The sequence below is a fragment of the Capricornis sumatraensis genome, chromosome 14 (genome assembly GCF_032405125.1).
Source record: "Capricornis sumatraensis isolate serow.1 chromosome 14, serow.2, whole genome shotgun sequence".
NCBI lineage: Eukaryota > Metazoa > Chordata > Mammalia > Artiodactyla > Bovidae > Capricornis > Capricornis sumatraensis.
In genome coordinates this window covers 73,098,385-73,125,109 of record NC_091082.1, presented here as the reverse complement: position 1 = coordinate 73,125,109, position 26,725 = coordinate 73,098,385, and the positions used below count along the sequence as shown (strand labels likewise).

Below are 26,725 nucleotides of genomic sequence, written 5' to 3'. Positions count from 1 at the left end.
ACATCCCATACTATATTTTAGGTGCCATAGTAACCACTGGGGATAAAATAGGGATTAAAAATAAACTTACATCATTAAAATTGCTGTTTAAAAATGGAAGTTGGGTCTATTTTCTCAAGATAGCATGTAGGCACAGTAATTGTTAATCTAGAATTATGAGCTCTAACTTGTAAAACAGGTAAAATACATTTAATGTTTGATACCTATATTTAAATTGACAAGTGAGTGAGCATAACTGAATATTCTTGATTTGCGGACTCAGTGGTCATAATTAGAAAAAATACAGGAATAAATCAGAAATAATCAGTATTCCCAATCCTTGATCCTGAGGAGTAACAAACTTCTTGAAGAGTGAGTACTTCCAATATAACCCAATTTTCTTTTCTATTGTAATAAAATAAACATGTATTTTGGGCTTCCCAGGTGGTACTAGTGGTAAAGAGCCTGCCTGCCAGTGCAGGAGACATAAGAGACATGGGTTCTTCTGGGTTGGGAAGATCCCCTGGAGGAAGGCATGGCAACCCCCTCCAGTATTCTTGCCAGGAGAATCCCATGGACAGAGGAGCCTGGGTGGGCTGTGGTCCATAGGGTTGCAAAGAGTAGAACACAACTGAAGCAACTTAGCACACACACAAACATGTATTTTAAATTTAGACCTTTAATTGTCCTGCCCAGTTACTTACCGGTCAACTAGAAGCATGTGTCTAGATGAATACTTATACATTAATTTAATTAGAAACTGTGAATTTATGTTGATATTTATTTATTTGAAAAATATTTCTTGAGCACATACTAGGTGCCAAGCACTCTTCTAGTGACTCAAGATACAGAAATGAGCAAAACAAAGATTTCTGTTCTGTGACACTTATGTTCTAGCTAGGGACCAATGGTGGAGATGGGAAAGAATCCATAAATACAGTAAATAAGCAAGTTATAAAATATGATAATAGGTAATAGGTGCTATGGAAAAATAGGAATGATTAAGAGCGTTTAAGAGTGCTGAAAGTGAAGGAGTGAGGGCAGGCTGCAGTATAAAATATAGTTATATTAAATATGCACAGAATTAAACAAGGAGAACTACATCTAGCCTAAACCTAAGAAATGTCGAGCTGTAGAGTGCCATCAGAGGAGATTCAAAATGTAAGTGTGGGGTTGAAAAATAAAAACTGAAAAGAGTATTAGAAATAGTTGTATTACTCAGCTTAAAAGAAAAGGTCTGGGGAGACACAATAATGACCTTCCGATGGTATTTCCAACTCCACTGAAGATGCTACTTACAGAAATGTTCTCAATTGTGACATGAGGAATGCAGGTCACCCATGAGAGAGAACTGCCTGAGAACGACTCTTGTGTTCTCAAGTGTGATATATAGAAAGACTGAGAGAATGTCTTCTGAATGACTGAAACTTGATTAATTTTGACTTGTAAACCCATGCATGAAATGTACTAATTAGTAAATATTAGCCTTTACTATGATTAATAATGATCATAGATCTGGAATAATTTATGTGATGTTTCAGTTATTAAATAAACAATGCTACCCTTCTAGTAAAGAAATGAACTAGACATTAAAAGTCCACTCTAGTTCTGTGATTCCATCATGTCTTCCTTAGATGCTGGGAAAGATTGAGGGCAGGAGGAGGAGGAGGTGACAGAGGATGAGATGGTTGGATGGCATCCCCAGCTCAATGGACATGATGACCAAACTCCTGGAGATAGTGAAAGACAGGGAAGCCTGGCGTGCTGCAGTCCATGGGGTCACAAAGAGCCAGACACAACTTAGCGAGTGAGCAACAGCAACAGCACATCAACGTACGGAATAGGCACACGTGTCTCTCTCTCTCTCATGCATTCAGAAGCTTTGGTACTTCCAACACAGGAACTGAGGCTTTCTTTTTATTTCCTCTTTCTCTGTTTTACCATAAGGGAATTACATCATCGGGTCAATTCTTCCAAATATGTTCCATGAAATGAGTTAATTATATCACGTAATTGAAGTCTATAGCAACTCCTGAGATTGTCTACAATAGGAACTGGAGACACCTAAATCCATCAAGCATTTTAGCTGTTTTTTCTTTTTTGGTGCAACATAAGAGAAGGGTGAACAATTTGCTGCTACAAATATAGCAGATCGTTGCAAGGCTGTATCCTGTTTGGAAATGATCTCATCTAATATGTCCGTTGGTGGTTAGCCACGCTAAGCAGAAGTATTATGATATGGCTCTGTTGTTAGAGAACCCTTCAAGTTAAAGCCACAAGGATTCCTCACTGCCCATAGAGCAGGGATTATGAGTGAGATATATTGTCAAGGGTCTTTAACTCTAATCTTAATCCATATGAGACTTGTTGTAAGTCATCTTATTTCTTATTTTTGTGCATCATTGTGCTCCTAGGATGAACTGTCTATGTATGTAATGAGAAATTATAAAGTCAGGTTTCTTCCTTCTTTGTTGATTTAGAGTAGGAATATATCTGAGTATATCTCCTTTGTACTGATGCTGCTTGAATACAGATTGCGTGTGCCATGGTCTGCTCCCTTTTATTGTCTCCTTCCTCTGTCCCATTCAGATAAATAATAGAACTTAAACCATGAACATGCGGAGCCCTGCAGTCTAACATGATGACCACTGGCCACATATGGCCACTGATCACTTGAAATATTGATAGTCTGAAATAAAATGTGCTGAAAGTGTGAAATACTCACTACATTTCAAAAACTAAGTATGAGAAAAAAAAGAATGCAAGTTATATCATTAATAATTTTAAAAATAATTTTATAGTGATTACATGTTTTGGATATATTGGTTTAAATAAAATATATTATTAATCTTAGCCCCCCTTTCTTTTTACTTTTATGATATGGCTACTATAAAATTTTAAAATTGCATATGTGGCTTTCATTATATTTCTACTGCGCAGCATTGGTCTAGTCTCTTTGCCCTCCCGCTTTCCTTTCTCATACCTTCTCTTGAGGCTTTAAAACCAGTATTGATTACTTTCTGCAGCCCAGGGAAAGATTAGCTGCTTGGTGTGTGTACACATGTGTGCATACATGTGAGTGTGTGTGGGGGGGTGGTAGGGCTGGATAAGGAACAAAGGAAGGAAAGAGAAGGGAGCTGTTTGAACCAACATCAGTTTGAGATGCCATCACTTAAAGTGAAAGTGAAAGTTGCTCGGTCGTGTCCTACTCTCTGGGACCCCATGGACTGTACAGTCCAAGGAATTCTCCAGGCCAGAATAATGGAGTGGATAGCCTTTCTCTTCTCCAGGGGATCTTCCCCACCCAGGGATCGACCCAGGTCCCCTGCATTGCAGGGGGATTCTCTACCAGCTGAGCCGCAGCCACGAGGGAAGCCCAAGTGAGGAAGGGAGACTAGCAGAGCACAGTTTAGTTCCCCGCCAGGCAACTTTGTTCTCGGTTTCATGGTCCTTTCTGGTGATCAAGGTCTTCTCCTAGTGTTCAGCCTGTGTTCTGTGAGAACTGTTGCATCTGTAATGTTATTTCTTTAAAAAACAATTTATTCATTTTTGGCTGCACTGGGTCTTTGCTGCTTTGCATGGTCTTCCTCTAGTCGCATTGATGGGGGCTACTCTTCGGTGTGGTGCACGGGCTTCTCATTGCTGTGGCTTCACTTGTTGCAGAGCAGAGGCTCTGGGTGCACGGGTTTCAGTAGTTGTGGTACACAGCTCGTGGGCTCTAGGGATTCAGTAGTTACCGTAAATGGGCTTAGTTGCTCCTTGGCTTGTGGAATCTTTCCGGACCTGGGATTGAACCCCTGTCCCCTGCATTAGCAGGCAGATTCTTATCCACTGTGCCACCAGGTTTAAGTCCTGTAGATATATTTCTGATGCATCTATGGAAAGAGATGCACTCCACGTCCACCTGCTCTTCTGCCGTCTTGGGACTACTCTTTTTGCTTTTTAAATCTGTTCTTTGTTTTAACAGAAGTTGAATCACTGGGACAACAAACTCTTCTGAATTCAAATGTAGATATACAAAGTGCAGAAGCAAACACAGTTTTAAGAATTATCATTGTCATTGCTTTCCTTAATCAACAAAGATAATTAAGAACTGACCTATATCCCAGTTGATTGTTCTGATTTGGATAAAGGATATAATGTTTTGTTCGGTAGCATTTCATGAAAGAAATTTCTGGCTGAGACAGAATCTTTTAATGATCTTATAGTTTATACTTAAATAAACACCCGAACTAGTATAGTGTTCTTGGAGAGCTGGAAGATTTTGTAAATCGAGATGCTTTTGATAAAAGTTCAGAGATATCAGGCAGGTTCTACTTTCTCAAGGAAGAAGAAGGATGTTTTAGAGACCAAGCCCATAATGACTTAAGCTAATGATTCTACATGAGACAAATCAGTTTAACTATAATCTTGTTATAGATCATGAAATGGCAAACCAGTATTTTCACTGTTTTATTGGCTTAATTAGTTAAATAGCCCAGGTGGTGAGCTCAGTGGTAATAACCAAACACTGAACCGTTATTTAGGTTAGTGAAAGAGGGAAGGTGAGGATCCAGAAACTTAGACCAGAACTAGCCAATAGAGAATGTAGTGAAAGCCACACATGTAATTTAATATCTTCTAATAGCTCAGAGAAAGATGCATTACTTGCGAGACAGAGAGAAGGTGTAATGGGAAGATGAGGATAAAGTGGTCTCACAGCTGGAACTGTATATCCCCAGGTTGGAACACTGTCATGGAAAGCACTCTCCGAATGTTGATAAACGAACTGTACTTGTGGCTTATCATAGGATTACACTGTTTCATAGCTGAAAAAGGAGACCCGACAGCCTCTCATTTCAAGTGAGATGAATTAGGCTGAAAGGAGCAAAAAGTAACTCACCTCAAGCCCCGTAGCCAAACTGGCAGAAGTAGAAATAGCCACCCAGTTTGGATTCCGTTTAGGGAGTTGTCCTCACCATTCTATGCTGCCTCTGAATTATTGAGTCCTTCGGTCCTTTGTCCCTTGGTCTGTTCAAAAGAGCGTGTGGGGGCCAGGCACTGTGCTGTTAGGGTATGGTGACGAATGTGGCAGTCCTCGTCCTCAAGGACAGTATGTCATCCTGTGATGCTGTTCAGCTTTCATGGCAAACAGAGGATGGTAATAACACTCTAAAGAGTATTTGTGACAAGCTCAAAGGGCTCTGAGAGGTAAGAGTTTTCTCTCCATTTATGAAGAGAAAACGCTTGAAGGAGTCAGCGGAGACCCGAGTGAACCACACTAAACAGTATGATTCAGGAGAGGACAAAAAGCATGATCTCTTCTGCTGAAATCACACTGAAAGCTGCTTGATGGGCTGCCTGAGGAGCCAGGCTCGAGTTCCACCCATCCTGAGGGAGAGAAAGGCTGTTCCATGCATGTCAGTTAAATTTTCTCTATAGACACTTCATTATGGACCCTGAATGTTGGGATCATGGAACGTGCCACGATTTGGCAGCTGCTCTGAGAATTTAAGAAACAAACTGCCACAGGACTCTTTGGGCTCTGGAGAGGCCATATTGTTCATGGTCAAGAGAGGACTGGTGAAAGAAGCAAACAAACAATCAAAAAAGTCACTCGATCAGCAGGTATCTTCCTAAGGATAATAATACAACATTTCATGAAGTTTGAGTCACAAAGTTCCCATAACTCATTTCCCATTTCCTACGCATCCCTTTCTGGTCATTGCTCCTATGGGTGTGTATATTGCTTAATCAGGCTGTGTATGTGATTTTTATAATCTGGGGTTAGCAATTAAAATTTTCCCCAAACTGCTTTTCTACAATGTGTCTAAGTCATCGTAATTGTTATTTTAGTGACTGCATAATATTCCATTCACTAATCCTATCATGTTTTGCTTAAACTCATCATTAGCCAAGTTATTAAACAAGCTGCTCCTTGGTATTTACTGATAATTATTGAGAACGTGTAAGAGTTTTCATAATAAAAACATGTATTTGTGTGGCTTGTCGCTAAGTTGGACCCAACTCTTTTGTGACCCCATGGACGGTAGCCTGCCAGGCTCCTCTGTCCACGGGATTTCCCAGGCAAGAATGCTGAAGTGGGTTGCCACTTTCCTACTCCAGGGAATCTTCCCAACCCAGGGATTGAACCCACGTCTCCTGCATTGGCAAGCAGATTCTGTACCACTGAGCCACCAGGAAAGCCCCAAAACACATTTACCCTAAGTATAAAGCCACATTCAGTGGGTCATTTAGTGGGATGGTATATGCTGCTATAGAGTCATAGGCCTTCAGCCTCCCCAATAGCAAGATGCTTTCAAAGGGTTTCTTGGTTTAATTTTGCAAAATTGATATGTATCATGGGCTCAGCTAACCCAGAAATGAAAAAGAACTCTGTTGGCAGCACTGTCCTTTCTTGTAATAGGTCAGGAATGTGGACACTGTTTTTATTGGTACATGACTGCTGAAGTTCTTAGTTTTCATAAAATGATCTGGTCCCTAAGAATCTGAGGACTAAATTATATACTGACCCTCACCAAACATGAGGAGACCGTGGATTAGCTAGGCTCCCCTTCTTTAATTTTTAAATGGAGGGTAATTGCTTTACAATGTTGTGCTGGTTTCTGCTATGCAATAATGTAAATCTACCATTTCCCCTCCCTCTGGAACCTCCCTCCTACCTCCCCCCACCCTTCTAGGTTGTCACAAAGCCCCAAGTGGAGCTCCTTGTTGGGCTCAACTTCTTAATCAGGACCAGATAATGGGTTCCAGAAGTCTGTGACTGCCATCCGTACTTCTTAGGAAGGAAATGGAGCATGGGTCAACTTCGTTTTTTAGGTCTTTGGGAAAATGTTATATTTTCCCAAATATCTCAGGAAACTGAGATATTTTATCCTCCATAAAAGCAGTTACAACTTCTCTTAGAACTTTTAAGTAAGGTTAGGTCCCTTTTGATACTGAGTCTGTATGGGAGCAAAGAATTTTTTTCTGCCTATTATTTTAGCTTTCATTTGATGACCTGATAAAATGAGTTATGTATTCATCTGACCTTGGGCAAGGACTTAAACTTCTTTAATTTTCAGTTTTTTCCATTTTCTACCTGGGAATGATTACATCTGGCTTGTCTGTCTCATGAAATTGCTGTGAGAATCAAATGAGATGTAAACCGTAACATCTTCTGACAAGTGCAAGGTGGAAGCTGTTATTAATCACTGGTGATGATTAATGATGATGATAAAATTCCCCAGATAACATCATTAGGCAGCAGTACACTCTGTGGATGTGTCAAGCTAGGATGCTAGCTAACACCAGTGATTTGTTCCCTAATGTAAAGCTCTTCCTTTATCTGTAGAAAGATGCTTCTACAGATGTGAGTAAGACTAGGCAAGGTGTTCTGAACTCACAATGTCATCCATAGAATCAGCCAGGAAGAATTCCTCTAGTATTTTGGGGTGCTGCAGTGACAAAGTATACCAAGACCCAGGTGTAAACAGTTTGCTGTTATCTAGTCACTAAGTCGTGTCTGACTCTTCTGCGACCCCATGGACTGCCAGAACTCCTCTGTCCATGGGATTTCCCAGGCAAGAATACTGGAGTGAGTTGCCATTTCCTTATCCAAGGGCTCTTCCCGACCCAGGGACTGAACCTGCATCTCCTGCATTGGCAGGTGATTTTTTACACCGTGCCAACAGGGAAGCCCATGTAAACAGCTGTTTCCAGGAATAAGAGAAAGTGTCATCAAAAATGAAAGACAAGTTGTGGCTAGAGAAGCATCTTCCCCAAGCATCTGAATACTCAAGTTTAGGTTTTGCCTGCAGGGATTAAGCCATACAACTCCCCACAGTATCGGTGAGGGGCACCTGACCCCGTTTCCATGGTCTGAGCTGAAAGATTACCTGAGTGTGTGCACAGTCAGAACAGCCTGTAAGCAAGCATTATATGGTGTACTCTTTTAAAATTCACATTTTAAAGAGGAAATTAGGTTTCACTTGTTTTGCTTAGATTTGGGGGGATGTAATTATTTTTTCCTCCTAAGGCATTTCAGCATCATCTCCACAAACAGTCATTAGAAGATTGGGAAACAGTTCCACACTCACTGTTTTAGAACTACAGCTCTCACCCGTCTAAAGCCGTAGATGCTTGCCCTGGGCAGAGAGGAAATGACTGATTTTGTCTTTGTTCTCTTGGTCTGATTCTGTTCAGCTGTCTTAGATACACAGGATGATAGACGAACTCTTTCAGGGCCATGGGAGGCATATTCAATGAACCTAGCTTCGAGGCGTAGAGTATCTTCCCAGTATTTGCAAAAAATGAACTGTTGTCTCCTCCCTTATCAGGAGTTTAATTATACCATCCTCATCTTGGTAAGAGATGAGAGCATAGGTCATTTTTATTTCTTTAAGTGTTAAAAAATTAAGATAAAGAAAGTGAGATCATATACGCTAAAGAAGGCTGCCACAGAAGATATAGCCCACATAGCCACTGAGTTTCAAAAAAGAGGAAAATGAGGTTCAACTAGGATTGCATCTGATGATTTATGTCCAGACAATGATAACTGCTTCTGAAATGAATGGGGGTTCCCCTCCATGGGTAGAGTTCCAGTCATGTGAGATGATGTCCTTACGAACCTAAAGTGGCTCCTTATCCACATACCTTTGGTAAATCTTCATCATAGTACTGTTTTTATACATCGCCTTGAGTAAGTAGAAAGGTTTCATTTGTATTAAGTGAGCAAGCAGTTGACAAAGGGGATTATTTTTTTTTTGTTTTATTTATTTTTAATCGAAGGATAATTGCTTTACAGTATTGTGTTGGTTTGTACAAGACATCAGCATGAATCAGCCACAGGTTTACCCATGACCAACAGGGACATTTCTTAATCTGACAATGAGAGAAAGCCATCATCAAAACACTAAGCATTCAGGAGCCACAACCTTCCACTGTATCTCTTGCTTCTATGTAATTTGCTTTCTCAAAATCTGGTTGGCAAACCACCTGCAACAGAATCACCTGAAGAGCTTGTTTAAATTCAGATTCCTGGGTGCAATCCCACACCTGCTAAATTGGAATCTCTGGGGCAAGGTCAAGAATCATATTTTTAATAAGCACTTGAGGTGATTCTTCTGTTTGAGAACACTCCCTTCATGTTGGGTAAAGAAATGGTTCTCAAGAAAGTGTGCCCTGGACCTGCAGCAGCAGCCTCATCTGGGAGCTCATTCAGTCAGTTCAGTCACTCAGTCGTGTCTGACTCTTTGCAACCCCATGGATTGCAGCACACTAAGCTTCCCTGTCCATCACCAATTTCCGGAGCTTGCTCAGACTCATGTCCCTCGAGTTGGTGATGCCATCCAACCATCTCATCCTCTGTTGTCCCCTTCTCCTCCCTTCAACCTTTCCCAGCATCAGGATGTTTTCCAGTGAGCCAGTTCTTTGCATCAGTGGCCAAAGTATTGGAGTTTCAGCTTCAGCATCAGTCCTTTCAATGAGTATTCAGAACTGATTTCACAGTATGAAAAGGGAGCTCGAGAGAAATGCAAATTCTGGGGCCCTAGAGCAGACCTGCTGAATCAGAGACTCTGGGGTGGGGCCCAACAGTCAGTTCAGCAAGCTCTCCAGGGGATTCTGATGCTCAACAAAGTCTGAGAAGCACTGAGATTAATATATCCATTTCCTTCAGAAGCTCTTTACAATAGTAGGGGAAAGACTTACTAAGAGAATCTGATTCATTTGCAATGCTTGGTTTTTGTTTGTAATCAAGAAATCTCAGTTTAGAAGGAACTTTATAGAGAGACTTAGTCCAGCCCTCTCTCTGGTATTTGAAACCCTCTTTCCCTCCTTTTCTCCCTTCCTCTCTTCCTTCCTTCCCTCATTTCTTTTCCCTCTTTCTTTTCCTCTCTGATGTGCCAAACACTCGACCAGGTATTGAGGGTGCAGTGATGAATGCAAAGAGCAGTCTCTTGTCCTCTTAGAGTTCACAGTCTTGGAAAAAAGGCCTATTTAAATAATTACACTAGCAACTATGAAATTTTAATTGTTCTAAGTGCTATGGTGAGGAGGTACACGATGAGAGATTTAAGCAAGTCTGTACACCATCTGCATTGGAGAAGGAAATGGCAACCCACTCCAGTGTTCTTGCCTGGAGAATCTCAGGGATGGGGGAGCCTGGTGGGCTGCCATCTCTGGGGTCTCACAGAGTCGGACACGACTGAAGCGACTTAGCAGCAGCAGCAGCAGTACACCGTCTGCAGGGTAACTCAGCCCCAATCGAGCACTTCATCTTGAAACTTTTGACAACTTACTGGAGCCTATTTCACTCTAAGATAAATCTAAATGTTAGAAATTTTGACTCAGAGTACTGAGTCAAACTCTGCCACACTCTACTTTGGACCATGCTATCCTGACTCTAGTATCTGGAATCTACACAGAACAAACCCAGCCTTCTTGTACACTGCAGATCTCACAGAACATGATTTCATCCCTCTAGGTTTTTTCTTGCCAAGGCTGTGAAATTCCTCATTTACTTGGTCTTCTTTAGAAGTACTCCACCTTTTTTTCTTTATTTTTAACATTTTTAAAAGATATTGTATTGCTCAGCATGAGCTGGAAGTAGGAGTGTATCTTAGAATCTATCTGTAACCGTCATTGTCTTTGACATATTCCACAGTCCTGTTGTCCAGCCTCACCTGCTCTGTGTTTCACTGAATCACACCACTGACTTGCACTGAGCTCACAGTTAAGTGAAACCCTAGGGTTACCTAACTATCTCTAGCTGTCTGTCTGTATATTACCTTTTCCAAGTAATTGAAAATCTTTTCCTCTAGGGTGTCAATAACATCAGCCCTTTAACCAGCACCCATCATTTAGGCTGTTTCACTGCCTCATTATATTTATTTGCATTATCAACTAATCCAAGTTTCTTCAGTGTGTCAGTCAAAATTATGCAAAACTCTTAATATTTGCCTTGCTAAAATCTAGATACAGGATGTCTCCAAAGCCAATGGTAGGTATTCTACCAAAGTAATATGTCTGTCTAAAGGAAATGAGGTTAGTTTGTCTTCGCTTATTTTAGTAATCACCACTTCCTTTTCTGTGTTAATAGTCTTATAATATTAATTAACAAGTCAAAAATTCATGAGATGCACCCCTTTTAGCTGGATGAGGAATGCAGTTTTTCTGTGTGGTTAAGACATTCTATCAAAACAAAGGAAACGCCTTCTTTCTTTCCTTAGTTTAAGAGGTCTTTTATATACTTAGGACTTCCCTGGTGGCTCAGATGGTAAAGCATCTGCCTACAACACAGGAGACGCAGGTTCGATCCCTGGGTTGGGAAGATCCCCTGGAGAAGGAAATGGCAATCCACTCCAGTACTATTGCCTGGAAAATCCCATGGACAGAGGAGCCTGGTAAGCTACAGTCCATGGGGTCGCAAAGAGTCGGATGCGACTGAGCGACTTCACTTTTATATCCTCAGGGTGAGTTCTTGTATTAATATCTTTTGTAAAGTAGTTTCACCTAGAGTAACACCATTATAATTCATCCTGGGGTCCCTGGATCTTCAGGATACATACACTCCTTCTTGGCTTATTCCTCTTCTCTTTCTAGGAGGTCTGTGCTCACTAACACAGGTATGATTTGGCCAGTAGATGTAGATGAACATTTTAGTCTGGCAGTTTACAAAATATGATTTAGGGATTTCTGATTAATCCCAGGGCTAGGTCTCATAAGAGTTATTATTTACAATTTGGTAATAAATATTTGCTTAAGTTGGTCATGAATAAATAAGTTTTTTAATAAAAATAAAGACTTTTATTACTATTTTATTGGGACAGATATCATTCATTTTTAATTCCAATGAGGGGGTTTTATTCTGTTTTAATAATCCATATCACATTATAGCCCTCAAGCCACTCACTAATTAAATGAATGTTTTGGACTAACTGATCCCTAAGGTATAGTCAAACTCTAGAATTATATGATTCTAAACTTTGAGGTGGAAATAAAATTTTAAATAGTTCTTAAGTTAAGCCACAACACACACACACACGTGCACACACACACACACACACACACACATACACAACCTGTGCAAGTAAAACTAATGAAATCTGAATAAGGTGGCTAGATTGCATCAATGTCAATTTCCTGCCTGTGACATTGCAACATAGTTCTTACAAGATATTCCATTAGGGAAAACTGGGTGAGAATATATTGAATCTCTCTGTATTGTTTCTTATAAAAATGTGAATCTATGATTATAGCAAAATAACAAGTTAAAAAAAATAAAACCAGAGAGTGTTATGACAGGATATTGGAAGCAAAGAGGCCTTGCTTGTCTATCTACTAGTTTAAATAGATTCGCTAACCTTTCTGAAACTCAGTTTCTTTGTCAGCCTTAAAGTGGGAATATGAATTCCTACCTAATGGGATAATTGGAAGAATTATAGGAGATAGTGTGTGTAAACATCTCCTATGGTTCATACTCCATGACAGAATTCAAGAAATGTTGGTTCCTTTCCCCCAGTGCTGCTTCCCTGCTCGGGAAAAGAAACTAGGACAAAACAGCTTTGCGGCAGCTCTCCTAAAAAAAGACGACATATGACCTGGAGCTGAAGACAGTTTAGAAGTGTACATTAGTGAGACGAGCCCCATAGCAGTGGAGTGAGTAATGCCGTTACATAACTTGCACAAATCACCAGGCAGATTGGCTAACATGGCTTGGCACAGTTTACTGATGAAATAAAATAACAAGGCAGCTTCCAAACCCAGCCCGAGTCAGGGAGTCCCAACATAGCAGCCAGAGTCAAAATCCAGAATGACTGCATAGGCCTTGGAGCTTTGGCGTTTCAGTGGACTCAGACGTGCAGTAAATCTGTGTAAGTGGAAAAAACAAAAGCGATTTCTCTCTGGCTGGCCCCTTGAATAATTGTCCCCTTGGGGCCTAGAGGAGCTTTCTTTCCCTTGCAAAAATTCAGAATCATGTCTCCCAAATATGAGTTTTCCATGCAGCTGCACAGATGAGAGCTAGGAAGAGACTAAGGAAAATAGCCGTATCTTAGCCCTGAGGATGTGATTGTCGACTGAATGACCAAGATGTGTCTCCCATCTGTCTCCTAAAATGCTGAGAGTCTCGCAGGCCTCTGTCCTCACCCTTGATCTGATGAATGTTTTTGTCAGTGAGTTGGATAGAAACGTAGAAGGTAAGCCCACCAAGTTTTCAGATGATACTGGGGTAAATGGGAATCTAGGGACAGAATTACAATTTTTTTTAATGATTTTGGCAGGCTCTGGGGCACTAACTCATCATAGCAAGTTGTAATTTAATCAGGGTAGTGTTAAAGCCTGCACTCCAAAATCAAAAGCAGAAATACAGGTTAGAAAAGGCTTAGATTGACAAGGGTGTTATACGAAAAAGTTGTAGGGATTTTATTGGACTACAAAAAAAGGTATGAGCCAAAAGTATGGTGTGATTGATGAAAAAAAGGTTAGGGACCAGAAAAAGGAACATAATCTTTCTACTTTACATAATTTGTGCTGGTTAGACAATATTCTTTGTAGTGTATTCAATCATGGTCTAAATTTAAGAACTATATTGATAGATTCAAAATGGTCACTAAGGGAAGGAAGGAAAAAGGAGGGCCAACTTCTAAAAAGAATCCCTAAGTTATATTGTTTAAAAGACGATTGCAGGAAAATGAGAATACTCAGCTATCTTTTAGCTACCATGTGGAAGAAGAGTAAACTTGTCTATTTTTCTCTGAAAGGCAGAAGCAGGATTAATGAGAGTTCGTGGAAACAGATTTTGGCTCAGCAGAAGGAAAAATTTTCAAATAATTACAACAGTTCAGTGACAAAAAAAAAAAAAAAAAGGACTATTTCATTACATTGTGAGCTTCCTGTCACTGGAAATAGTCAAGCTAAGGCTGGATGAGTGTCTGTCATGAATTCTGAAGGCTCCCAGCACTGAACAAGAGCTTGGGGTGGGTGACCTTTGAGATCACTTCTAACTCTCTAAGTCTATGATTTAAGTGAGCATGAATGCCAAGGCTGCTTGTGACATGCCAGAGGCACTTTTTCAACTCTTGGCTCTGATTCTGACCAGCTGTGTGACCTTCAGCTAAGAAATTAACCATTTCTTCTTCCAGTTTCCTTGTCCATAAAATGAAGGAGCTTAAGTTCTCAGCACATCTGTGTCGTTGATCAGCATCCTCTTAACTACAGCATGCTGGAAAAGTTGAGTTTGAGTTGATGCCTGCCATCTTTGTGAGTCATCTTGCAGGAAGAAGGCTGAAAGACCAAAAGCCATTGTTGATCCTGGGGGCCATTGAACTAACTCTCAATTTCTTGTTGGCAGGAGAGTGGGTGATTGTGATCCTGGAATTTGTTCCCATGGGATCTGTGGCAGGAAGTTGATTAAATAACTGATAATCTGGTTTCTTTCAAACACCTGTACATTCTGGCTGAGTTCAGCAATGCCTCAGCAAGCAGCTTAGAAGAAATGAATATCATATGACTCTTGCAATGTAGCTCTGTCCTTTACAAAGCAAACCTTTGTTCTTTATTTCCTTAATGATCTGGCAGTTTCTGTTGAACTTTGTTTATAATCATGAGAACCAGTATCCATAAAGCAACTTATTATGTGGCAGGTACTATTTTAAAAGTTTTATATAAATTAATTTAATCACTTTATAAGCTAAAAATCTAACGATGAAATCAGTAATTAGACCCTTTGTACCATATGGAAAAAGAGTAGTTAAAATCCGATCTAAGTCTGGCTTAATGGTAGAGTCCAAAAAGGAGATTCATGTCCTTATTCTTTTAAATTTTATTACTGCTGTTCAATGAATATAATTTCCTTTATGGTCCATTTGATTACTAATACTTTTCTTCTCTGCCTATATTAAGGTGCTCCATCCTACACCATTACGACATTCTAACTCTTCTGTTTCTTCTTTGACTTCTCTCTGACTCCACATCTTGCCTTCAAATCTCATTTCTTCAGTTATGTTTTCCGAAGATCTTTGAAAAATCAACCATCAGTGGGAGTATCATAGTTTTTTTATATATAGATAGATAGATATACATGGTATTTACAGGATTTCAGATTCTTCCTTTGGTTACTTGGATCAGTTTGAGAAGAAATAAGTAAATTTATGCTTCTTATAAGGACCTGAAGAACTTAAACCTCATTCATAGGCTCACGGGTCTGGCAATTCATCTAAGTACCACATTTTCTTCCATCTCTTTGTTTCCTTAGGCTGGAAATGAAAACAGCTGTTAAAAATAAGAGCTCATGAGTCAGTTTTGAATCTCAATGTAGTAATTACAGTTTCCATCTCAGTTGGTATAGTTCCTCCCAGTGTACTGAGTCCCATATCACAGCCCCTTGTTGTCAATTTTATACCAAAATCTTAATTTGTGTTTTCCAAACCTCGGTTAAACACTAAATCAATTGCCAAACCAAGAAAAAATAATAACAAAGAAGAAAATGCTTCCATTTAAAAACCTGATTCTTGGGACCTGCCCTTTTTCTGAATTAGATTGTAACCAGTCTTTCTGTTGATATTAAAATGTCAGTTACTGTTCCACATTTTTGAATGTGGACCTTCTGGGCGTCATGGTATCCTCATTGTGAAGAATTTTGCTCATCCTCTTATAGAGGCTATTCCTTGAGTTGTAGTTTCTCTTTTCCAAGTTCCTGAGGCTTATGACCTAGTAAGTCAGTCTTGAAAGAGTCATCTACAATCTATTAATTGATTGTCCCCCTTTGAAGCAGATTGATCCTCTAAATTTAGGTTCTTTCTGCATAGTCCCTGAATCAACCACTGAGTCACTGACTGAGCAATCCCATTGGCTAAAGCGTTGAAGGTCCCCCCAGCAAATCAGCTGCCTTCAGCTGACCAATCTAACATCACTCTGTGAATACAGATCCTATGCTCTGGGCAAAAGAACTTTGTGTCCTACTGGGGAGAAGCAGAAGATAGGATACTTGGCCCTTTCAGTCACTTCACTTTGCCTACTTTATTTCCCTTTCCTAAGTTTTGATTTCTTTATTGTTAGATTATTTCTAAAATTCACTTTCTTGCTAATATTCCTATAATTTGGTTATCACTGTATCCTCCATGAGGGAGTTTTGTGTGTTGAAAATTCTCTGGGTTAGTTTGGGCTGCTCTAACAAATATCATACTCTTGGAAGTCCAAGACCAAGGCAGTGGTAGATCTGGTGTCTGGTGAAAGAGAGAGACGAAGGAGAGCGAGGGAGTAAGACTTTTCTTTTTTTTAAATTGGAATATAGTTGCCTTATAGTACTGTGTTAGTTTCTGCTGTACAACAAAGCAAATCAGCGATACATATGCGTATATCCCCTCCCACTTGAACCTCCCTGCCCACCCACATCCCACGCCTCTAGGCCACCATAGAGCACTGAGCTGAGCTCCCTGAGGTATACAGCAGGTTCCCACTAGCTATCTTTTGACATATGGTAGTGTATATATGTCAGTCCCAATCTCCCAGTGCATCCAGCCCCTCTTCCCCCTCGCCTCATGCCCACATGTCTGTTTTCCATGTCTGTGTCTCTATTTCTGCCCTGCCAATAAGGAGATGGCAACCCACTCCATATGCTTACCAGGAAATACCCTGGATAGAGGAGCCTGGAAGGCTACATTCCATGGGGTTGCAAGGAATTGGATACAACTTAGCAACTAAACAACAACAATCATTTTTCTAGATTCCACAAAAATGTGTTAATATATGATATTTGTTTTTCTCTTTCTGACTTACTTCACTCTGTGTGACAGACTCTAGGTCCATCCAGGTCTCTGCAAATGACCCAGTTTTGTTCCTTTTTATGGCTGACTAATATTCCATTGTATATTATGTATACGGGTTCTACGTCCACTATAAGGGATCTACCCCTTTGTGACCTAATTACCTCCCAAAGCCTCCATCTCTAACTATCACATTTTGGGGATTGGGATTTTAATATATGAATTTCAGGAGACACAAACATTCAGTCCATAGCAGAAATTGAGCATATTTGCATGCATGGAGTGATTTGTGGAATTCTGGGAAGGCCATTCATCACACTTAAAAACCCTGTACCATTAGGTATCTATTCCTTTGTGGTAGGATATTACCTCTCAGATGTAATACCTTTTAAAAATCCAATGTGTTTTGAAAGGCAAACCCCAAAACTAATATGTGAGGTAGAGTAGTATGGTGCTTTGAAGTAGGTTCTTGAATCCGCCTGCCCAAGTTCATTTCCTTATTGGTGTATGATCTTAGGCCATTCACTGACCTCTGTGCTTTCAGTCTCCTCATCTGCAAACTAGAGATGATAGTAACACTCACCTCAGAGGGTTTTGTGAGATTTCACTGACATATGTAACATACCTAGCAGTAACACTTTCTTACCACATGTTTTAACAATTACTATCCTTCATTTGCAAAAATCAGCCTCTTATATTAATGTCCTTTTGACAAAAAGTTGATATCAGTTGATACTTTGTTTGGGGAACTAGGAGGGTGTACCTTGGATACATGAGGCACTTTAAGGAATAGTCTGCTTTACTGAGGTGTTATAGTTGGTGGCATAAAGCCACTAGAGCCTGGATGTCTGAAGGAAACATTTACAAGAGAGATAAATGGGGATGGATAAATGGTCATAACCAGCATGTCTAGTCACTGATAGAGTTAATCAGCTGGTATAATGAGGAAGTCATGTGATATACACCTGAAAGCTTGTTTTCATTTACGCAAATGACCCTTTGAGTTTTTTGTTGTTGTTGTTTTCTCTTTTTTAAATATTGATTTATTTATTTGACTGTGCTGGGTCTTAGTTGCAGCACATGGGATCTAGTTCCCTGACCAGGGATGGTACCCCGACCCCCTGTATTGAGCATGGAGTCTTAGCCACTAGACCACCAGGCATGTCCCTACCTGCAAATGAACTTTGAATTCAGTACTTAACTTTTTTGTGTCTCAATATTCAGGTAATGGTCTCTGAACCACGGAAGAATATTAAATTAAGAATTTTTTCTTTACTAAATGCCCTTGCCTCTTTCTTTTAGATTACATGAAGCAGACAACATTTGAAGCCCAAGCCTTTTTGGAAGCTGTTCAATTCTTTCGACAGGAGAAAGGACACTATGGCTCGTGGGAAATGGTCACTGGGGATGAAGTCCAGGTAACATGGGGCTCAGAATTTTGGATCCTGTTCTCTAAGTGGTAGGAGGTCAGGATCATAATAAACTATCAAACAAAAAAAAAATTGCAGGCATGGAAGATGTGGTTCCATAGGCCATTTCTCTCATTGTCTAGAAGCATTTGATCAGCAAGCTCTTGGGCACTCTAAGGACCTCCAGACTGGGCACTCCAGACCTCCAGACCCGCAGCAGGGCAGCCCAGACAACTGCAACTGCAGTGGAAGAGCCACTTCCAATTTCTTTCCAGAAAAAGCATATTCTCTCAAGTGACCTGTGCTTCGAGACTAGCAGCAAATGTGAGCAGTGTGGCATAGTGCAAAGTTTGTGGTGGGACTTTAAGTCAGCAGATTTGGGTTAAAGCCTGCCAAGTTATTTAACTTCTCTGTTTTAGGTTACTCCTCTGAAAAAATAGGAATGATAATGTTTGCCTGACAGGGTTGCAAATAGCTGTCTTCGTCTATGGAATGATTTATAAATGAAGTAATTAAAGGATACCAAATTTGAAAGCATTAGTTTTCTAGATGTTTCATTTCCCTTTTCTAGTGCTCTATCTCCTGTGGTCCAGGTCCGTAGTTTCCCATGACCTTGATTAAATGTCAATCAGAGGCTGAGTGGTAGGTTGGTTTGGTACCAGGTACATTGTTATAGATCTCCAAGGAAACTATGTTTCGTGATGTGACCCCATCCCCCATGAGGACACCAATCACAGGCTGACTCAGCCAGGAAGAAGAGGCCGGGTGTGGACATTATTTAGTTAGAAGCGCAGAGGGTCCAAGGATGCTCTTTTTTAACTTCCCCTCATAGCCCAGAATGCCTCTTTTGGGGGCCAGTGAAATTTGTTATTAGGGAACAGTATTTGGAAGATGCCAGATGGTATCTTGCTTTTATATGGTCATTAAATATCTAAAGCTAGAAACATTTTCTTTATTGTTTTAACATATGATGCGGAACCTCCTCCTCTTCTGTCTCCTTCTCCTCTTTCTTCCTCCTCCTCCTCCTCCCTCTTCTTTTTCTTCGGTAGATTTTAAACTCATTTATTTCCCATTCTGAGACTTACTCAAGAACTTTAGTCAATTATTGATTTCTCATATTTGGAGGAAGCACATCCGTTTATAGATTCAAGTTAAATAGTTACTTAGCTCCTTGAGTTAAGGTAAGGTACTTGTTTAATCTGTTTTTTCTTTCATTTGAAATCTTATATCAGCTCACATTCCTTCACTATCCCATGGAAAGCAGGTACCTAATAATTCTTTTCTGAGAGTTGAGTATTGAGTTTGGGTGTTTTTTTTTTGCAGGGGGGAGGGTGATGGGGGTGGGCGGGATTGACTTTCCGCTCTTTGCCTTGGGCTGATACGTGTGAATTGCTTTAAGGTGCGAGAGAGTGAAATGACTCATGCCTTGCCATTCTGGTGAGGCGAGACATACCTAGAAGCATCCAGAGAGCAAGGCAGCCTTAGAGGTGTATGTGGGACCATGTGTGGTCTGTACATATATGGACATCATAAAGCATTAGCAGCAGTCATAGGAAGGTGCTATATGGAATCTAGAAACATGGTACCGATGATCCTATTTGCAGGTCAGCAAAGGAGACACAGACATAAAGAACAGACTTTTCAACACAGTGGGGAAAGAATAGGGTGGATGACTTGAGAGGGTAGCCTTGAAACATATACACTAATATATGTAAAATAGAGAGACAGTTGGAATTTGCTGTATGACTCAGGGAGCTCAAACTGGGGCTCTGTGACAACCTAGGGGGTGGGAAGCGGTAGGAGGTGGGAGAGAGGGAGGGGACATATGTATACTTATGGCTGATTCATGTTGATGTATGGCAGGAACCAACACGGTATTGTAAAGTAATTATCTTCCAATTAATTAAAAAATACCTTAAAGGGGAAAATGAAACAGAAGAAATCAGTAAATGCTTTTGCTCCTCCAGGAATCTGAGTTTCTTTCGTAAAGTCACAACCTCATAAAATGTGAGCACTGGAAGGGCATTTCAGGATTATTCGTCCAATACCCTCCAGGCGGGAGAAAGAACGTTCAGAGAAGTTGGCCCAAGTCACAAAACCAGTCTGTGACCGAAATGCATTTTGAGCCATGTTAGGTGAACCTTGAAGAAGCTGCTGAAAGGAAATAACTTTCAAGACTTTTCCTGTGTGAGGCCTGGTGAGGGTAAACTTCATCTTAACCATTACACATGGAACCGAAGCAACGTCTATCCTAAGACTCACAGAAAAAACAGGTCAAGGTCCCAAAGAAGCTACCAAGTAGTTAAAGAGAAGGGCATAGCATGACTGAGTTTGAGAATATGACATCTTTTGTTTAAAGCACTGAATTTATTTGCATTTTTTTCATGTCTGCTAAGAACTTAATCATAACATTATCCTAACCCCTTCTACCCTTGGAGACTGTATTCAGAAGATTTTCAGCAATGCTACGTTATTATCTTCATAGTAATGACTCATACAGCAAGTATGGCATGCCCTCGTGCTGATGGTTATTTTAGGCAAGTGTCCAGGCAAAGCAAATATCTTAGAATAATTTGCCTGACGGATTATTAAGGTGAAAATATTTGTACCCCAGTAAAAGCATCAGTATATTTTCTACTTGTCAATTAAAAATGTATCAAATGAAGTCATGAGGGAAAGCATTTTGGAAAATGTAAATACAAGTTATGTGATTTATTTTTTATTTGCTTTTAAATTAACCAGATGGGCTAAGAGAACAGCTCAAAATTCCCACACATCAGGGTGGTTTCAAGACCAGAAAGCTATCCACATTTTTCCCTTGTCCATATGTTCACGTCGTCTTTTTCTGGTGACCTCGAATGTGACCCACTTTAAATGGATTATTTCACAGTTGGTTGCTCAGTAACATGAAAGGCACGAGGCCAACAGCCTGGTCAGACCATGGAGTCAGCCTCAGTAAAGAGGGCAGTATTGCTGGGCCTCACACCTTCCGCACAGCTGCAGCATATGGAAGGTAAATGTAGTGTGGCCTTCATGGAATGCAGCTGAAGCTCCAACACTTTGGCCACCTGATGTGAAGAACTGACTCCTTAGAAAAGACCCTGATGCTGGGAAGGATGGAGGACATGAAGAGAAGAGGGTGACAGAAGATGAGATGGTTGGATGGCATCATTGACTCAATGGACATGAGTTTGAGCAAGCTCCAGGAGATGGTGAAGAATAGGGAAGCCTGGCGTGCTGCAGTCCATGGGGTCATAAAAAGTCAGACACGACTGAGCAACTGCACAGCAACCGCTCAGGGAGTGAGCCTGGGATTGCTGCTTTCCATCAACCTAATGGTGTGTTTGGTTTCTTATATGTATGATGGAATTTTAAAATCTCCCAGTTAAATTCCAGCAGTTAAATGTACACACACGCCCTTTCTTTTAAAAGCACAGGAAATATTTTTAGGTTCCTTATGGTAAAACTCAGTGGGTTCTATTCTGAAGAAAGAAGGTTGGGGAACCCCTTCATTAATATGATTCGTTTTTATTAAATTAACTGCTTTCTCCCTGCTAGCCCCAGGGCTCTGGACCCTGCTCATGGAGGGCTGACCAAGGTAGGGAATCCAGAGCAGGTCCTGGGCTGGGGAGGAGCAGTTCACAGTCAGAGAGGGCTGGGGCTGACAGACACAGAAAAAAGATGAACTGTTGGGAGGAGACAGAGTTGGCTGTTGCCTGCCCAAGGGCTATTCCCTAATCTCACACTCCCCGCCCCTCCTTCTCCATCAACCCACTCTCATCCCCCTTCTTTTTTTTTCCAGACATATTTCCTTTCCAATCCCTTAAGTTATAAAATAGAACCAAATTTCTTGGAACATTGTATGGGAAAGACTAAAAGCAAACTACAAGCCCACCCAAATGGAGCATTTTTTGTCTTTGGACTGTGTAACATTTTCATCTTCAAATCTTCACACTTATGCTCAGATTCGAGCCAATCTCTGCAAAAGGATGGATTTGGATAATTATTATGATTCTTGAATTTAATGCTTTTGAACTAAGACAATATTTCCCATTGATTTTAAGTTCTGGCTTTAGTCTCCTTAGGCTCTTAGCTCATGCTCCCAATGCCAATACTTTCGTCACTCTTGGGCAGGTGTGTTCCAACAAGAGTTTACTCCACTGGGCAAAATAAGGTTCATGAATTATTAATTATGTACTTGAACCCAGTGTGGGCACTTGCTGATTTCTATGGGATTTACACATGTCGGGATTCTCTTTAACTCCTCAAAAATCCTCACAAATGGCATCACTGACTCGATGGACATGAGTTTGAGCAAACTCCGGGGATTGGTGATGAACAGGGAAGCCTGGCATGCTGTAGCCCATGGGGTCCCAAAGAGTCAGACATGACTGAGTGACTGAACTGAACTGACCTCTTGACTGCTCCCCAGATAATGGTTAAGAAAGGTTGAAACATCCCCGGCAGTGAATTACTAGGACTAGTGGAAATCCTACCCCTGTTCCAGTCATGGTCACAGATGATGGAACTCCCCTGGCTGCACTGACTCCCAGCCTTCTCTCCTAGGAACTCACAGACCTAGGCAGACTGAGCGACTCACCCACCTCCACCCTGGGAGTGTTCCTGTTCAGTGCATCTAGACTGTTACAGCCCGTGTAAACAGAGCTATTTTGAAAGGCAAACTTTGGTGAGCTCATGAGTATTTCCACTAGCATGAGGCTGACCAGTGACCTTAAAGAAAGTCTTCCTCAAATCTTAATTTGAGTGTTTATGAGCAGGTCAATTATTTTGGACAAATATTTTTTTCAATTCACAGAGCAGATGTCAAATGATTCTCTACCATGATTCTGCTTGCCTCCTTTTCCCAAGTCACTCTTGTTCTGAATCTTGGGCTGCAGCCTGGTATTGAAAGCTGAGCTGTGAGCCCCAAAACTCACGGCAGACCTAAATCTAAACAACAGAACGGTTCCAATTCCGTGGGGGAATATAAAGAAGAAAGGCCAGTGTTACGTGGGGCCTTATGTGCAGACAGGTAAATCACTGTTCATATTGAAAAGAAACACTTCCATTGAGCCAAGCAAAGTTTTAGGAAAGACTTGGGAACAATTTAAAAAAAAAATACTCTGAAAACTGTAGACACTCCGTCTCCCATATTCTCATCCCACCAGTGTCCAGTTGTTCCAAAGTATTTGTTACTCCCTTCTTTTTCTAAACTTTAAAGAAGATGGAGATGGGATTCAGGGTGCAGTAGGGACAAAGAGCATGAAGATCCCAGAGAAGTTCAAGAGGAAACAATGGTTTCAGAGGATACAGACAAGGATTCAAGCTGCCAAAACCAAGCCTTACTCCCTTCACAGTTTTGCTAAGGATACCCTTATCCATAATTGATGTTTCCCCTCTTATCCTAAATGCATTCGATTGTTCTATTTCAAATAGTAGAGGTTCAAGTTGAAGAATTTGTCCTTTCCAGCAGGAAAATGTCAGCAGGCGTGACTGTTCCCTGCAGATATTTAGAACATTTACCCTCTATGACTCTTCCTAGAGATTTCTGAGGTCTCAGACCCAGAGTTAAACTATTAACTTAACAGATTTCATGGAGTGCAGGACAATCTTAGGTAGCCTGGACAGTCAGTCAGTTCAGTCACTCAGTCGTGTCCGACTCTTTGAGACCCCATGGACGGCAGCACGCCAGGCTTCTCTGTCCCTTACCAACTCCCGGAGTTTGCTCAAACTCATGTCCATTGAGTCAGTGATGCCATGCAATCATCTCATCCTCTGTCATCCCCTTCTCCTCCTGCCTGCAATCTTTCCCAGCATCAGGGTCTTTTCCAATGAGTTCATTTTTATGTATCAGGTGGCCAAAATATTGGAGCTTCAGCATCAGTCCTTCCAATGAATATTCAGGACAGGGGTGGCCAGTTATGACACCTTCAGCTGGCCTGATGCGCAGATTTAAGTGTTACCAACTAAACTAGCTCTGAGGCTTTCTTCTTCCTCTTTTTTTTTGTTTTTTCACTTAAGCATTTTTTTTAATTCGAGTATAGCTGCTTTACAACATTGTGTTATTTTCTGCCGTACAGCAAAGTGAATCAGCTATTTCTATACATATATCTCCTCTTTTTTAGATTTCCTTCCCATATAGGTTTATAGGTTACCACAGAGTATTGAGCAGAGTTCCCCGTGCTCTACAGTAGGTTCTCATTAGTTACCTATTTTATATGTAGTGGTATATATATGTCAGTCCCAATCTCCCAATTCATCCCACCCCTCACTTCCACCTTGGCAAGCAGGAATAGAGACACAGATAGAGTGGCTGTCTTCCTCTCGGCAGATCCTGAGTAACCTGGTGATGGAGGAGCTCATGCCAACCCTTCAGACAGACATCCTGCCTAGAATGAAGGGGAAGAAGAACGACAGGAAGAGGGCCTGGTTTGGGGTGAGCAATGATTCTGCTCTGCCAGCTCTGCTGCTCAAAATGAACATTCCCTTCCCTTCTCTTCTTAAGGTCTTGTTTTTCTTTTTTTTTTTTTTTTTTTAAGACGTAATTCCTTCCCTGGGTGGAGAACTGCCCAGTCTGCTCAGTCTCATATACATCAGGACTAATCCAAACAAACTCACACTTTGAAAGAAAAATTAGAATGTGCACACAGTTTTGTTTATGTTGCGATCATCTGTGATTAACCTGCCCTCCCGTGCTTGACTCTGTCAGGCTCTGACACATGACAGAGCCCCAATTTGTGTGCTGTTCTCTGTTGCAGCTCCTCGAAGAGGCCTACCACCTGGTTCAGCATCGAGTTTCAGAAGGATTAAGTGCCTTGAAGGAGGAGTGCAGGGCTCTGACGAAGGGCCTGGAAGGAACCATCCGTTCAGACATGGATCAGATTGTGAACTCAAAGAACTTCTTAATTGGAAAGATCAAAGGTCAGTGGAGATAATGCCTGCTCCTATGGGCTAGATAAGCTGTGCATTTAAAGCTCTTCCACAGGGTGAGACGTCCCAGGTGGCACTAGTGGTAAAAAACCCTTCTGCCAGGAGGGCACAGCAACCCACTCTAGCATTCTTGCCTTGAGAAGCGCATGGACAGGGGAGCCTGGTGGGCTACAATCCATAGGGTTGCACAGAGTCGGACACTACTGAAGTGACTTAGCATGTACATGGTGAGAATTCATAGCTTCAGAGGAGAATTAAACTGAGGGACTTTGGGAGAAAGTGGTAGTACTTGTAATAGGAGCATGCTAGTGGTGCTGTTAAGGGTCTGGACCTCCCCATGGAAACTTCAGTGACACAGACTGGAGGAAACGGTGCCTCTTGCCTGTAGTGGTGCCTGTATGTCCTGATTCTGTACCTCTTACACCAAATTGTAATGGCTCTGCCCTGCCCTCCACCTGCTGTAAGCTCTTAAAGAGTAGGGCCATGCCGCCCCAGTTCACTCAGGCATTCCCTGTGCTTAGTACCGTGTCTGGTATATGCAGACTCACAGTGAATATCCAAATCAGTGAATAATGGATGGATTTTCCTTTAATAAGAAAAAAAGCTTTTGGGTTAGAGTCAATAAATCTAGATCTTCCTCCACTTATCATGGGGTTACAAGCCAATAAACTCATCATAATTGAAATGCATGCATTTAATACGCTTGACCTACCCAATATCATAGCTTAGCCTAGTTACCTTAAACATGCTCAGAACACTTATATCAGCATATAGTTGGGAAAAATCACCTAACACAAGGTCTGTTTTATTATAAAGTATTGAATAGCTCATGTAATTTATTGAATAGTGTATTGAAGGGGAAAAACAAAAAGGTTTGTCTGGGTACAGAATGGCTGTCAGTGAATTGGTTGTTTATGCCTGTGATCCTGTGCCTGATGGGAGCTGTGGCTGTTAACCCTGCCCAGCATCCCAAAAAGAGCATCGTACTGCATCTCACCTGCTCCAGAAAAGATCAGATTTCAAAATCTGAAGTAGTTTCCCTGGTGGCCCAGACAGTAAAGAATCTGCCTGCAATGCAAGAGACCCAGGTTTGATCCCCGGGTGAGGAAGATCCCCTAGAGAAAGGAATGGCAACCCACTCCAGTATTCTTGCCTGGGAAATCCCATAGATAGAGGAGCCTGGTGGGCTACAGTACGTGGGGTCACAAAGAGTCCGATACAACTGAGCAACTAACACTTCTGCTGAACGGGTAATGCTTTCTTCACCTCATTGTAAACTTGAAAGCTTGAAAGTTGAATTGGGGACCATCTGTGGCCCCAGCTCTAATGTCAGCTGGGTATGTGGGTTCAGGGAGGTCACTCAACTTCTGTGTGCCTTGGTGCCCTCCTCTTGAAATCGCAAGGGCCCATGAGATCAGGGTCTGCATACTGAGGCTCTTGGGTCAAATCCAGCCTGCCACTATTTTTATAAATTACATTTTACTGGAAGATGGCTGTGCCCACTCCTTTCTGTATTGTCTGTGGCTGCTTTGGCACTGCAGGAGCATAGCTGAGTTGTTAGAACTGAGATCTTACGGGCAGCAAAGCTGAAAATGTTCCTGACCTGGACCTTGACAGAGAAAAGCTTGCCTCTTTCCTCACAGGAGGCTTTAGATGGCCTCT

General features: G+C 41.2%; 1 protein-coding gene across 1 annotated transcript in view; it reads left to right on the top strand.

The window, feature by feature from the left end:
- Positions 1-26,725, top strand: part of NIBAN1 (niban apoptosis regulator 1) — a 169,371-nt gene that overhangs the window by 125,569 nt on the left and 17,077 nt on the right. The window contains exons 6-8 of the mRNA XM_068986341.1: positions 18,027-18,142; positions 24,465-24,569; positions 24,892-25,054. Coding sequence (XP_068842442.1) covers positions 18,027-18,142; positions 24,465-24,569; positions 24,892-25,054 — 384 coding nt within the window. The remainder of the gene's footprint in view (positions 1-18,026; positions 18,143-24,464; positions 24,570-24,891; positions 25,055-26,725) is intronic.